Source organism: Mus pahari, chromosome 18, assembly GCF_900095145.1.
Source record: "Mus pahari chromosome 18, PAHARI_EIJ_v1.1, whole genome shotgun sequence".
Taxonomy (NCBI): Eukaryota; Metazoa; Chordata; class Mammalia; order Rodentia; family Muridae; genus Mus; species Mus pahari.
In genome coordinates, this window is record NC_034607.1 from 46,105,887 (window position 1) to 46,119,722 (window position 13,836).

The 13,836-nt window shown below is 44.1% G+C and overlaps 1 protein-coding gene across 4 annotated transcripts in view; it reads right to left on the reverse strand.

Moving 5' to 3' along the window:
- Positions 1-2,198: 2,198 nt before the first annotated feature.
- The window catches only part of Dhx57 (DExH-box helicase 57), a 49,312-nt gene continuing 37,674 nt past the window's right edge, over positions 2,199-13,836 (reverse strand). For 2 of the 4 annotated variants that reach the window (XM_021217715.1, XM_021217714.1), the window contains 7 exons: positions 13,130-13,225; positions 12,962-13,045; positions 11,495-11,629; positions 10,539-10,613; positions 9,038-9,172; positions 5,511-5,711; positions 2,199-2,826 (listed from right to left, as the gene is read on the reverse strand). In XM_021217715.1, the coding sequence (XP_021073374.1) occupies positions 2,683-2,826; positions 5,511-5,711; positions 9,038-9,172; positions 10,539-10,613; positions 11,495-11,629; positions 12,962-13,045; positions 13,130-13,225 (870 nt within the window). In that variant the 3' untranslated portion in view covers positions 2,199-2,682. The remainder of the gene's footprint in view (positions 2,827-5,510; positions 5,712-9,037; positions 9,173-10,538; positions 10,614-11,494; positions 11,630-12,961; positions 13,046-13,129; positions 13,226-13,836) is intronic. The other 2 variants (XM_029531312.1, XM_029531313.1) reach the window with 1 other exon arrangement.

Below are 13,836 nucleotides of genomic sequence, written 5' to 3' on the forward strand. Positions count from 1 at the left end.
TTGTAGACCAGGCTGGCCTCAAAATCAGAAATCCACCTGAAGTACATCGTAGCTATCTTCAGACACACTAGAAGAGGAAGTCAGATCTCATTAAGGATGGTTGTGAGCCACCATGTGGTTTCTGGGATTTGAACTCAGGACCTTCTGAAGAGCAGTCAGTGCTCTTAACCGCTGAGCCATCTCAGCCATCTCCCCAGCTTTTTTTTTTTTTTTTTTTTTTTTTAAAGACAGGGTTTCTTTCTGTAGCCTTGGCTGTCTGGAACTCATGTTGTAGACCCTCCTGCCTCTCCCTCCTGAGTTCTGGGATTGAAGGCGTGCGCTACCACCTGGGTTTTACTTTTTACTTCATAATTTAATGAGTTTTAAAGAACTAGCGCTATAGGTGGTTTTTAAGATTTTTCTACTTAATTATGTGTATGTACACATGTGCCGTCTGTAGAGGTCAGAAGACAACCTGTAGGGTCAATTCTGGTCTTCCACCCCTTCAATTGTGGGCCTTGGGATTTGAACTCATATTGTCAGGCCTGGCCACTAGGGTCTTTACCCACTGAGCTATCTTGCCAGCCTGGGGTGGGGTTTTTCTTTTCTCTTTGAAAAAGTTTTATTTATTTTGTGTGTGTGTGTTGTATGCATGTATGTGTACCATGTGCAAGCAGTGCCTCAGGCCAGAAGAGGCGTCAGATCCCCTGAAATTGCTGTGTGTAGAACCAGCTAGAAGCAGAACGCTACTGAAAGGGCTGCCATTGCTTTTAACCACTGAGCCATGACTCAGGCCAGGGTTTTTTCCTTACTTAATGCTTTAAGTGAAGGTTTCCCAACTCTTTCCACATCCAGACCCAGCTAGAGAATGATAGAATTTATGGATATGTGTGCCTGGAAGTAATCATTCGTTTCTAGAGCAGAAATTCTAGTGCTCTGGGTAGAAGGACTTGTTGTGACTACCTCCTAGCTGGAGCAAACCTGTGTTAAAAACTGCAGGTCCACTTTGACTGAGAGTTCTTACCAAGTGTCAAAACTTTCAAACTCCCTCTCCTCCCTGCAATCTGGGCTGGAAAGACAGCTCAAACTGCAGGACAGGCAGTGGTGGTGCACACCTTTAATCCCAGCACTCAGGAGGTAGAGGCAGGTGGGTCTCTGAGACGATCCAGCCTTGTCTACAAATCAAGTTTTAGGAAAGCCAGGGCTACACAGAGAAACCCTGTCTTGGAAGACAAAGACAAAACACACACAAAGAGTACTAAATACTTTTGCCAAAGACCCAAGTTCAGTTCCAGTGCCCACACTGGGTGGCTCACAATCACTGGTAACTCCAGTTCCAGGGATCCAATGATTTTGGTGGCCTCTGAGGGCATCTACACTCTAATGTATCTCCTCCCATAATCATAACTGAAAATAGTAAAACTAAATCTTTTAAAAACTTACTTGGGGGCTGGAGAGATAGCTTAGCAGCACTGACTGTTCTTCCAGAGGTCCTGAATTCAAGCTCCAGCAACCACATGGTGGCTCACAACTGTCTGTAATGGGATCTGATGCCCTCTTCTGGTGTGTCTGAAGACAGCTACAGTGTACTCACATAAAATAAATAAATAAATCTTTAAAAAAAGTAATTTGGAGGAATAATACAGTTTGGTTCTCTGTTTCTTTTAAGGAGTTTAGGTTCATCCATTCTGTAATGAGGGCTTTGTTTCAGTAGCCAATCAGCACTTGAATATTGTGGGTATTTTGCATATTTTTTATGCAAAGAGAATTAGAGACTAAAAAAAATACTTAGTGTAAGCTCTTCAAATGTATTGAAACTAAAACATACTTGGTAATTTTGGGCAGCCTAGAGTTCCTAAAAACTTACCTAAAATGATACATTCTTGACTGAGGTGTCTGGTGTGTGGGAGGCTGTGAGCCCCGTGACAAAGGCGCTGGGGACTGAACTCAGGTCCTCTGGAAGAGCAGCAAGTGCTCCTAACTCTGACTCACCCCCACTCAGAGCAAAGGCTCTCAAATGTACAAGCAGAGAGTGAAACCCCGAGGGTTATGCTCCTCTTAAGAGGGGTGTGGTGAGGAGACCAGCTTGCACAGTACTAACCTCACAACTAATTCAATTAATTTACTCATTTTTCTCTTTTGAAGGCAGGATTTTACTTCTTTTTAAAACATCGATCTTTTATGAATAAAAACCCCTAACAAATCACATTTACTCCACACCAGGTTTAAAATGAAAGTTTTATTTTCTTACTCACATGATTTCATTTTTCCTTTCATTTCCTTTATTATGATGGGGAAGGCCAAACCAAACATTTCTCCTCATGCCCAGTAAAAAAACAAGAGAAAAGAGTCACCAGTTAAGGATAGACAATGCGTAATAAAAAATAGGAGGAAAGAACACACAGATTAAGACAGAATTGTATTAAACATTCAGTTTTGGGTTACGAGGTGAACTGCATTCAGTTTGGTACAGTCACAAAAAGACAAGCTAGGTTTTAGACTGTCCTACCACTGACGCTCCAAATTGTGCTGGGAGTGTCCCCACGTTTTCAGAAACACCAGTGTGGAGACTGTCTCTTGGGTTGTGGGGCCCTGGCTCTGCACCCCAGGGGCAGCCCCAAGTCAGTCTTCTGGGGGAGGTAGGAGTGCTCCTGTGCCTGGCAGGGGAACAGAGGTGAAGAGCAGGCAGCCCAGGCCCAGTCGTCACTGTGTGGTGATGAGCTTCACAATCATGCTGATAATCCGAGAGCCTCTAGGACAGGTACACAGGTCCATGCTTGGGTTTTTAATTTTATCCTGGAGGAGCTGGTCAAGCTCACAGCGGAGTTCCTTCACCAGTTCCGCCACCTACGATGGCAACTGCAGCATTAGCTGGGGGAGGCTTTCATAGCAAAGCACCTAACTGGTTATCGTGGCTTAAGACCTCCGACAGTATTTTAGAACACATTTTCATTCTGTAACATACTACTGAGGCCTATTATAAATCTATCCATTTAGTGATTATTTATCTCTAATACATTTATTTTTTATTTAGAGATAAGCTCTTGCTATATAGTCAGGCTGGTCTGAAACTTTTATCGTCTTGCCCCAGTCTGTGAGTGCTGGGGTTACAGCATGTGTTGCCAGGTCTCACTACTTTAGGGAGTGTGGCTTTTAAGTATTTTCCACAATATAACTTGTTAGTTTTGTGCGTCTGTGTGTGCATGTGCACATACATAAGTATGTGCTTGGGAATCTGGATTCAGGTTCTCATGCTCGTACAGAAAGGGCTTTACTGATGTGTCACCTCTTCAGCCTTGCTGGGCTTTTGAAATAGTCTCCTACTGTAGCCCAGACTGGTCTCGAACTCACAGAAAGCTTCCCAGCCCCTCCTCCTGAATGCTGGGATTCCGGGATCCCAGGTGTAAGCTCGGGGAGCTTTGATTTTTGTTTCAGTTTTTTAATGTTTGTTAATTTCCTTATTTTACTTTTGTATATTCTGGTGTTTTGTCTGCATGTGTGTCTATGTGAAGGTGTTGTATACACTGGTGTTTTGTCTGCATGTGTGTCTATGTGAAGGTGTTGTATACACTGGTGTTTTGTCTGCATGTGTGTCTATGTGAAGGTGTTGGGTTCCTGGAACCAGCGTTACAGATGGTTGTGAGCTGCCGTGTAGCTGCTGGAAACTTAACTCTGGTTCTCTGGAAGAGAAGCCAGTGCTCTAACCACTGAGCTATTATCCAGCTCTAGTGGCTTTGTAAAAACCCTATGTTTACATTTTTTGTTTGTTTTTTTTTGGGGGGGTATATCTGTGTGTGCATTTGGGCCACAACATGCACATGAGGGTCAGGACAACCTGGGGAACTTAATTTTCTCCTCCTATCAAGTAGGTTCTGAGCTTGAACTCTGCTTGTCAGGTATAGCAGCAAGCACCCGTACCTGCTGGGCCATCTCAGATTTTTGTTTTTAGCTTTCAAGACGAGAGCTTACGGAGCTCAGGCTGCCCTCATCCATGCTATATAGCTGAAGTTGGGCAAGGACTTTTGATTCGCCTTATCCTGGGATTATATGACCCAAATTTCTTTCTTTCTTTTTTTTAAAGTTGGGTTTCACTATGTATCTTAGGATGGCCACAAATTCAAAATGAACCACCCACCTCAACATGCAACTGTCAGCTTCTAAGCACATGCCACTCCCACACGTTAGAAGGAAGCTTTGATGAAGCCTCTAGGCATGCAGCTTCCTCTCCTTTCCTGATGGCATGCTGTATAGTTGTAAAGCCAGGGTCTCCTGCAGCCATCTTGCTCATACAGGAAGAGTGGGCCTTTATCATCTAGCTGCCGCACCAAACCAGCCTTGCCTGGCCCTGTGGCTTATGACAGCCACTGGTCATACACAGTTATTTAATGAGCACATGACATGTACCTGGTTCAAACTGAGATGTGCTGAGAGTGTAAATGCACACCTGACTTTAAAGACTTAATATGCAAAGAGAAGAAAAGTAACTCAGTAGCTTTTCATATTGATTATACATTAGAAGTAAAACATGCTGGGTATATTAGGTTAAATAAAATATATTAGGGGGTTATTTTTTTTTTAAACACCAGGGATTGTATCTAAAGCCTTCTTCTGAGGTATATTTTCTTATTTTTTTTTTTTTAAAGATTTACTTATTTATTATATGTAAGTACACTGTAGCTGTCTTCAGACACTCCAGAAGAGGGCATCAGATCTTGTTACAGATTGTTATGAGCCACCATGTGGTTGCTGGGATTTGAACTCCGGACCTTCGGAAGAGCAGTCGGGTGCTCTTACCCACTGAGCCATCTCACTAGCCCCCTATTTTCTTATTTTCTTTCTTTCTCTTCTTTCTCTTTCTCTTTCTCTTTCTTTCTTTCTTTCTTTCTTTCTTTCTTTCTTTCTTTCTTTTTCTTTTTTCTTTTTTTTTTTTAAGGTAAGGTCTTACTATGTTGCCCAAGCTACTAGTCTTAAGTATCTGTGGTCTTAAGTACCTGGCTTGAGTGATCCTCTTACCTTAGTTTCCTGGGTGGCTGGGACTACTGGTATATATAAAACACATCTCTTATTTATTTATTTATTTATTTATTGCTTTATTTTTGTGGTTCTGGAGATTAAACCCAAGGCCTACCAATGAGGTATAGTCTGATCACTTTTTTTCTTTTATGATAATGGTAAGATAATGGTGTATCACTAAGGAGGGTCCAACAGCCTCTCTTTGCAGATTCTACTATTTGTTTTGTTATTGAAGCAAGGGTTTGCTATATAACTCTGGTTGTCCTCAAACTCACAGTAATCATCTCCCCTCAGCTTCCAATCTATTTGACTCAAGCCTCTCTGTCAGTTCTAACTCATCCAGGTGTCCCTACCCCGCTGCTTCCTGGCACTATTATTAGGCTCTTCTCTGTCTCATGTTGGTTTCACGCTTCCTGCCCATTAGTTCTGTTGTTCTTGGTCCTGAAAGAATGTTGTTCACGTCATATTTCAGAGCTCCTCATGACCCGAGCCTTTAAACAGATCAGCTGTTCCTTTACCTGGTGGGAAGCGGCCACAAACCGGATCCAGCCATCATCCAAGGAGACAACGAACGCTCCTCTTTGAAGCTGCACATTCACTTGTCCTCCTCCAAACAAGACTAGGGGGTACACAGACACCATGCTGCAGTCTCGGATGAACACCCGGCTAGTTTTGATTTTCTCATGGTACAACAGGTAGGGGCTGTCGAAGTGTCTAACCTGTAATACAAAACCTCAGATGACAACAAGGTCGATAGCTACCTAAGGGGATGATTCCTGCCAGTCCATGGACTTCAGAGCTGCCCATCCATTAAGGACTTGCAGTTACCTTTCCTCTGAGCTTGCTGTTGTTATGTGTGACTTCCTAATACCCATTAGGCATTGAATAAGCATCTAAGGCTTTGCAAACCTCTCCTTGTTAGGGCTGGGAATGTAGCTCAGTAACAGAACATTTGCATAGCATACACAAGGCTCTGGGTTCAATCCCTAGTTCCCCAGGAAACAAATCAACAACAGTAAAAAACCCCTTTTGGTGGTGTTCAAGAGTAGTTTTCGGAGGTGCGTTTTGAAACTATTTTTCTTTATTTGTGTATGTGGACACATGCTCATATCCATGTGCCACTGCGCGAATGTAGAGGTCAGAGGATGACTGACAGGATCCAGTTCTCCTTTTTAGTGGAATTCCAGGGACAGAACTCAGGCTGCACGGTTTGACATCAAACTCCTTTATCTGCTGAGCCATCTCAGCAGCACTCACATTTTTTTTTTTTTTTTTTAGCACCCACATTTTTAACTGAACACTAAAGTAAAATTGTACATATTTATGGGCCTCTTGTGATGTTATGATACATATATACATGATATGTTTTAAAATAAATTTTCTAGATTTATTCATTTTATGTGTGTTTTGACTGCACATATTTGTGTCTACAGAGGTCAGAATAGGGCACTGGATCCCTTGGACTTGGAGATTTGACGGTGTGAGCCATCATGTAGGTGTTGAAAATTAAACCTGGGTCCTCTGCAAGATAATACCTAAAAGAATTCTTGATTCTTTTTCTCTACACCTCCTCATTTCAGAAAATGGTACCCACGTGTTCACGGCCCTGTGAGTGAGAGCTCAGTTGCTCTTTTCTGCCCAGCTCCATCTGGAGCATCATCAATCCTGACTGCTGTGTTTAAAGTAGATAGGATCTGACATAGTCCCATTCTCACGACCTTTGTAGCTACTACGTTACTACAAACTGTGGCCTTTCACTGGGACCCCTGCAGGGCTTGCTCTGTGCTCACACTGTTGATACTTCCGCGTCTTAACAGTGTCTTTTCACAGCAGCCACAGTGATCTTTTAGTTATGGCCAGAACACTCCAACGGCTCCCCAGAGGTTAAAAATCTCAACTCCCTATATAACCTGATCCTGTCCCATTTGTCCCTGCACAGCTCCCGTCTCGATGGCCTGGGTCAGTCACCCCAGTGAACTTTAGAATGTTGCCTTCTTGCATATCCTGGAACATCGCAAATGTACCCTTACTCCTGGTCTCCCTCCGCACTTACTTCCTGTGGCGGAGTGTCCCCTAGAGATCTGTGTGGCTTGTTTCTAACCCAGAGTTCTTCCCAAATTGCTCTAGAGAACAGGGCTCCTCTCAGTCCTGCTGCCTACTTATTTCCTGCCTGTCTACACAGCTAAGACTGCTTGAGTGGAAGGACCTTGTTCCTTTACATTTACATGGCCTACAACAGAGTCAGACTAGCAGGCACTGCATGGACACATGAATGTTGTCTTCCACGTGGCTAACTGAAGGGTGGAGCTAACTCAGGCCTGTATTCTCTTAGTCAGATGCAGTCAAGATGAGTGGATGGCCTCCTAGTCCTCTGAGCCTGAGGAGACCCTTCCCAAGGGTTACCACCGCTTTCCTTAGTAGCGCCATGGGGCTGACCAGCACTGACCTTTCAACCTCATGCGGCCTCTTCTCTTTTTGTTTTGTTTTGCTTTTCCTTGAGATAGGGTCTCACTGTACAGCCCAGGCTGTCCTGGAACTCACCATGTGGACCTGCCTCTGCCTACCTAGTGCTGGGATCAAAGGCAAGCACCACTCCACCTGGCTCTCTCTGTATTCTGTCCTCGTTTTCTTCTCCATCTTTCCTGAAAGCTTGAGTATCTACTTTCAGCCATGCATCATGATAGACTGGAAATGTGAAAACTCCTGTCCTCATGGATTTTATAATTCCAGGACAGAGTAGCACAGTCAGAACAGTGAACAGATGCATACCCAGTGGCAGCAGAGCAGTGGAGGCAGAGGACTCTAGAGGGGAGTGGCACTAAGGGAATTTTGTTCTGAGTTGGGAGTACTGAGGATTGAACATCGGACCTTGCCAGACCAGGCATGCATTCTACCACTAAGCTACACCCCCTATCCAGGAGATGATTTTCAGTGGACTTCCTGGGGAATGAGACTGTCATTCTGGGAACAGAAGTAGCATGTCCAGTGTCATGGTAATGGAAAACACATGGTAATGTGCATTGCTGCAACACACAGAGAGACAGAGGAAGTGAGTTTTGAGGGATCAGGGCAGATGTGAAAAAGGATCAAGTGGGAGTCTACAATAGGACTCCATATATGAAGATTTAAGAAGAGGATCAACATAACAGAGCAGTAAGGCAGAAGGTTAGAGAGAATTCCAGATTATTACAGTACTTTGGGCATGAAACAATGGAGTTTGAACTGAAGGAACAGTGGCTATGAGCAGAGGCAAAGGTGGCGTTGTCTGAACTTGGTGACCAATTGAATCAATATGGAGAAAAGCAGAAGACTTCATGACCTCAGGCTGATTCAGATGGCACCATTCACCAGGACAGTACACAGGAAGAGAACGATGCACAGGCAGGTGATGAGTTTGAGCTGAGGTGACTGGAGGACAGAAAACACTGAGCTCTGGATAGCTTTGGGGTCAGCACGTAGTGGGCAGCTGGGATCATGACGGTGTGCCCTGGGAGGGTGGAGGAGTATACATACATTACAGTGAGAAAGCTGCCTCAGAGCAGAGAAAGTCTGGAAAAGTAGACGGTGATGGGGGATAGAAGGGGCTGCTTCAGGAACAAAGAGGTCATTGAATCAAGAGGAAGGAAGTTAATGATGTCAAAAGCCACATGAGGAACAGGTGATGTCCCTTTAGATTTGACAACTACTGTGACCATAGATGAGTTTACCTATGGGGAAGAGGCAGCAATCTTATAGCAGCAGGCTGAAGGAAGGACAGAATAAAGGATTGGCAAAAACATGCTGATGGTGGAATTACCTCATGACTTCCTAAACCAATGCAGAGGAACAGTGCCCACTGGAGAGCAGGAGTGAGCGCTTTCTGTATATAGTACAATTTTCTCAAAATGGAAAGCCTTTCCAGAAACAGCCTGTCAGTCTGTTTATACAGAGTCACCCTTCTCTAAATCTGTGGCACTCCTGGAGACACTGCAAATCACAGACTAAGGCTAAGGGCCGTGCTTCTCACTTGCTGTGCCATAGGTAACATAAAGCCCCTGATGCTGACCTGGTAGTTCACTGAGGAAGGGTGAATGTGGACATATCCGTCATTCTTGGTAACGAACTTCAGCTCAGCTGACTTTGGCTGCAGTCTGACCACTCCAGAACTGGTCTTCTGGAACTTTCCCTCTGGGGTCTTTACCTAGATAACAAGTATTTATGAAAATAGATAAACATATTTTCATTGCAGGACTTGCCCTTTGAAACAAACAAGAATTACTTGAATAGCTTTTGTTTCTTTTTATGTTTCATTTTTTTCAAGTCAGAGTCTCATTGCATAGCCCAGGTTATCCTGGAACTTACTATGTTGCCTTGGTTGGCCTCAAACCTGTGATTCTCCTGTTCCATCTCCCCAGTGCTGGGATATATATTTATAGTGTGTGAATGCGTATAAGTCTTCTCTCTCTTTCTCTCTCTCTCTCTCTCTCTCTCTCTCTCTCTCTCTCTCTCTCTCTCTCTCTGTGTGTGTGTGTGTGTGTGTGTAGGTCAGGGGATAGCTTGCATGAACCAGTTCTCTTTTCCCACCATGTAGGCCCCAGGGATCAAACTCAGGTAAGAGGCTTCCAGCAAGCATCTTTATCCACTGAGCCTTTTCCCTGTCCCAGGGCTGTTGTATCACTTGCTTCTTAAACTTTGTATATTGAACACATTTTTAATTTGTTCAAGATTTTCCTAAAACACTGTTATCAAGAATTATATAGTACCTCATTGTAAGTGTCTATAACTTCATCATTAAACTTTATTATTTATAGAGCACGTGGCGTTGGACTTGTGTAGCTGAGGCAGCCTTTGAACTTCCAGTTCCTTTGCCCCATCTCTCCTGTGCAGTGATTACAGGTGTGCACCACCACAGCTGGTACACGTAACTGCAAATTTAGATTTGCTGGGTGGAAATTAGATCTGCTGAGAGAGGATCCACCTGGCTACAACTTTGTGCATATTTGCAAACTTTCCCTAACAGCTCTAGAAATGGAGAATAGTTAGGACAGATATATATATAAATTTTATTCTCACCCAGAGTGGTTATTTAAGGACTCACACAGAATCAGTATTAAGTATTAGATGTGTGTGTGTGTGTGTGTGTGTGTGTGTGTGTGTGTGTTATGTGTGGTTTTGCCAATTTTAAGAGTAAACAAGTCTATTTCCTTGTATAAATCTTTGTTTCTTTGTACTGCTAAACTTAGGCTCATTTATAACCTTGTCTCATATAATATCTAGGATTGGGAGAATGAATGAATTGGGAATCCTTGTGCACTTGTGTGTGTATCTACTGATGATGACTACTAATGAGCAACTTTTTTTTTTTTTGAGACAGGGTTTCTCTGTATAGCCCTGACTGTCCTGGAACTCACTCTGTAGACCAGGCTGGTCTCGAACTCAGAAATCTGCTTGCCTCTGCCTCCCAAGTGCTGGGATTAAAGATGTGCACCATCACTGCCCAGCATGAACAAATTTAAAGTTACTAATAGTATAAAAAACAGGAGGATTCAGGAAAAGTGTCCTGTTACCTGCACTACGTTTGGATACAGAGCGGCACACAGCACTGCTGATATCAGCTTGGGGTTCTCAGCATTCGTGTTAGCCTGTGAGAGAAACATAGCATTACCATATGTGGTATTTTAGTAGGTCATGTGTTTGCCAGCATTTGTCTGTCTTTTTTCTTTTTGAGACAGTTCCACTTTAGCCCTGTCTGGACTTAAACTCACTAGACCTGGCTGGCCTTGAACTCAAAAAGATCCAGCTGCTTCTGTCTCCCAAATGCTGGAATTAAAGGTGTACACTACTGCCTTAGTTAGGGTTTTACTGCTGTGAACAGACACCATGACCAAGGCAACTCTTTAAGGACAACATTTAACTGGGGCTGGCTCACAGGTTCAGAGGTGGGAGCATGGCAGCATCCCGTCTTAAGGAGCTTACTATTACTTTTTTTCTAGATACATGCATAGCAGTTATGAAGCCAGTGCTCTTGACTGTGATGTGGTTAAGGGGCCCCTCACTAGAGCCAAAGTGGAACTGGTGCCAAGTCCTGATTCCCAGCACGATCAAAGTGAACTCTTGCACAGATTTAAACAAACACACAGAGGTGGTGTTGATACGCATCATGGAGAGGAAGGGCCTAGTCTGTGAGACAGTCAGACTCTCCAGCAAATACTATTGTTTTAAAACAAAGGAACGCAAGTTCGTCGGGTTGGTAAAGGCTGGCCTGTTTTGAGAAAACATTACTAGAGTCTACTGTGAATTACAGAATTATCAAGAACAAGTGTGCATTTAAACAAAAGCAATGCTGACAATGAATGGAAAAACTGATCTCATGAAGGCTAGCTGACCCATCTGTGGACCGGAGAAGGGAGTGTGCCACCGCTCACTGGCTCAAGCCAAGAATGGCCACGACGCTCCCGCCCACATTTCAGTGTCATGCTATTAGAATTAAAAGTCAATCTAGACAGAAGTGGGCATTCCTCACCTCCTCTCCTGTGGCATCCAGGACACCATCTCCTCCTTGGGCTCTTTTCTCAATTTCTTTTGCTCGGAGTCCTTCTTTCACAAACCCTATGTCAGACAGCAGTTCAGTGAATTGTCGTTTGAGGCTGGCCATTTCCTGAAAGAAAGGATGGACCTTTTAAAGAAGGAGCTAGCAACACACCCCAGGTGAATGGCTCACAAATGTGTAACAACGGTGAGCAGGAATGAGTGCACTTGGACTCTGTCATTTTGTAAAGGTGGCTTTCATTTACTACAAACTGGCAGAGTGAGACAGTTACATGGAAATCCAAAGCCTTCAAAAGCCTCTATGATCATTTTATATTTTACACATTTTAACTGGAGTGTGATAGGTCTGATTTTCTTGAAAACTTTTGAAATGGGCAAAACAAGAGTAATTTATTTTTGCTTGTGGTACTGCTTGTTGCCTTTTGCTTTTGTTTTTGTTTTTGTTTTTGTTTTTGTTTTTGTTTTTTTCAAGACAGGGTTTCTCTGTGTAGTCCTGGCTGTCCTGGAACTCACTCTGTAGACCAGGCTGGCCTCGAACTCTGAAATCCGCCTGCCTCTGCCTCCCGAGTGCTGGGATTAAAGGTGGGTGGGTACCCCACAATTAGGCTTGTTGCTTTACTTTTAACTGTTCTGTTTGTGTTTCTATCCATGTCTGGTGAGCCCCTTACCTGAGCCTAGAGTAGCTGGCATTTCTCTCAGTGAAACTCACCTGCAGAGCTTTCCCTCCTGTCCTATCTATGGAGTCCCTGGATCACAGCTGATGCTGGGAACACGGCGGGGGGGGGGGCATTATTAAGTGTTTTACATTTAGACACTAACAAGTGCCGATGTCTTTGTCTTGGGGCTTTTGTTCAAATATAGGCTACAAGAATCAAATGCTCATGCCTGAGGTCTCCTTACTTGGAAGGCAGGGAGAGGCAAGAGGACTGAGTACAGGTACTGAGTACTGTCCTTAAGTCCTAGCAACACAAAAGAGCCCATTACTTTAAAGTGGAGGCATCCATGGATGGGGCTGCTTTGCATAGCACGCTGGCAACCTGAATCCAGTTCATCTCACTGGTCAGACCAAACCAGGGTGGGGCGGGGCAGGGCTCTGGTACAACTTTTCTACCAGAAGAGGAAGAACTGGATGTCAGGAAGCAGAAGAACTAAGGACACCTTGTTTGTGTTCCTTGGGCCTCCCTTTCTCAAGCCTCCAGATGGTTAGTAAAACAAAAGCTTTGTAGAGACCTTCTCCATCAAGACGCTGGCTTTCCAGACGCCATGGAAGGAGGCCTACATCAGTATCACAGGGAAAGACAGAACCACATATCCTCATGTTCAGGAATCCATTTTGCACAGCTGAGAAGCCTGAGCAGTCCCACTGTCCTGACAACCCCTCTGGCCAACTGCCAGCTACTCCAGCAGAGATGATGAGGATGGCACAGAAGAACCAACTCACCTGCAGGGTTCTCCCAGACAGGAAATTCTGTCTGCAGTAATTATAACTTGCTCGTGCGCTTTCTTTTGTACTCAGCTGCCAACCCTAAATGTGGAGAGAATCAAGCTGAACTTACTCTGACATTGGTGCCAGCTGTGGCTACACACCCGAGTTCTGAGGGTCCCTTACCTTGTATGCGCATAGAAGGGCCAGGTAATCACTGTTTGCAAATGCAAACTCCATCTTTTTCTGATTAGCTTCTTCTTTTTTATCCCAGGGAGACACCTAAATGAAGAATGGATTTGAAGGATGCGGTGTGTCTGAGGTTTCAAATGGCACTTTCCTATGCTGAAGCCACTACCTGGGGAAACCCTCTTGTGGGGTCAAGGCAAGCATGACAGTGACGCTGATGAGTGGCCTGTTTGATCTGTGAGTTCAGAATGCACCCAAGATAAGCTCTTTGGGCTTTTAGGATTGAATGGCAGAAGACAAGCCATCAAGGACCGCTCTTTTTTTTTCTGGATCTGTTGTTTGGCTCTTTCTTTCTCTTTCAATGGTTTACCTTTATGTGCATTGGTGTTTTGCCTGCAGGTATCAGTAAGGGGGACAGATTCCCTGAAACTGGAGATACAAATAGCTGTGAGCTGCCATGTGTGTGCTGGGAATCAAACCCTGGTCCTCTGGAAGAGCAGCCAGTGTTTTATTTATTTATTTATTTAACTTATTATTTTATTAGTTATTTTCTTTATTTACATTTCAAATGCTAGTCGGAAAGTTCCCCTGTTCCTCCCCCTGCCCCTGTTCCCCTACCCACCCACTCCCACTTCTTGGCCCTGGCCTTCCCCTGTGCTGGGTCATATAAAGTTTGCAAGACCAAGGGGCCTCTCTTCCCAATG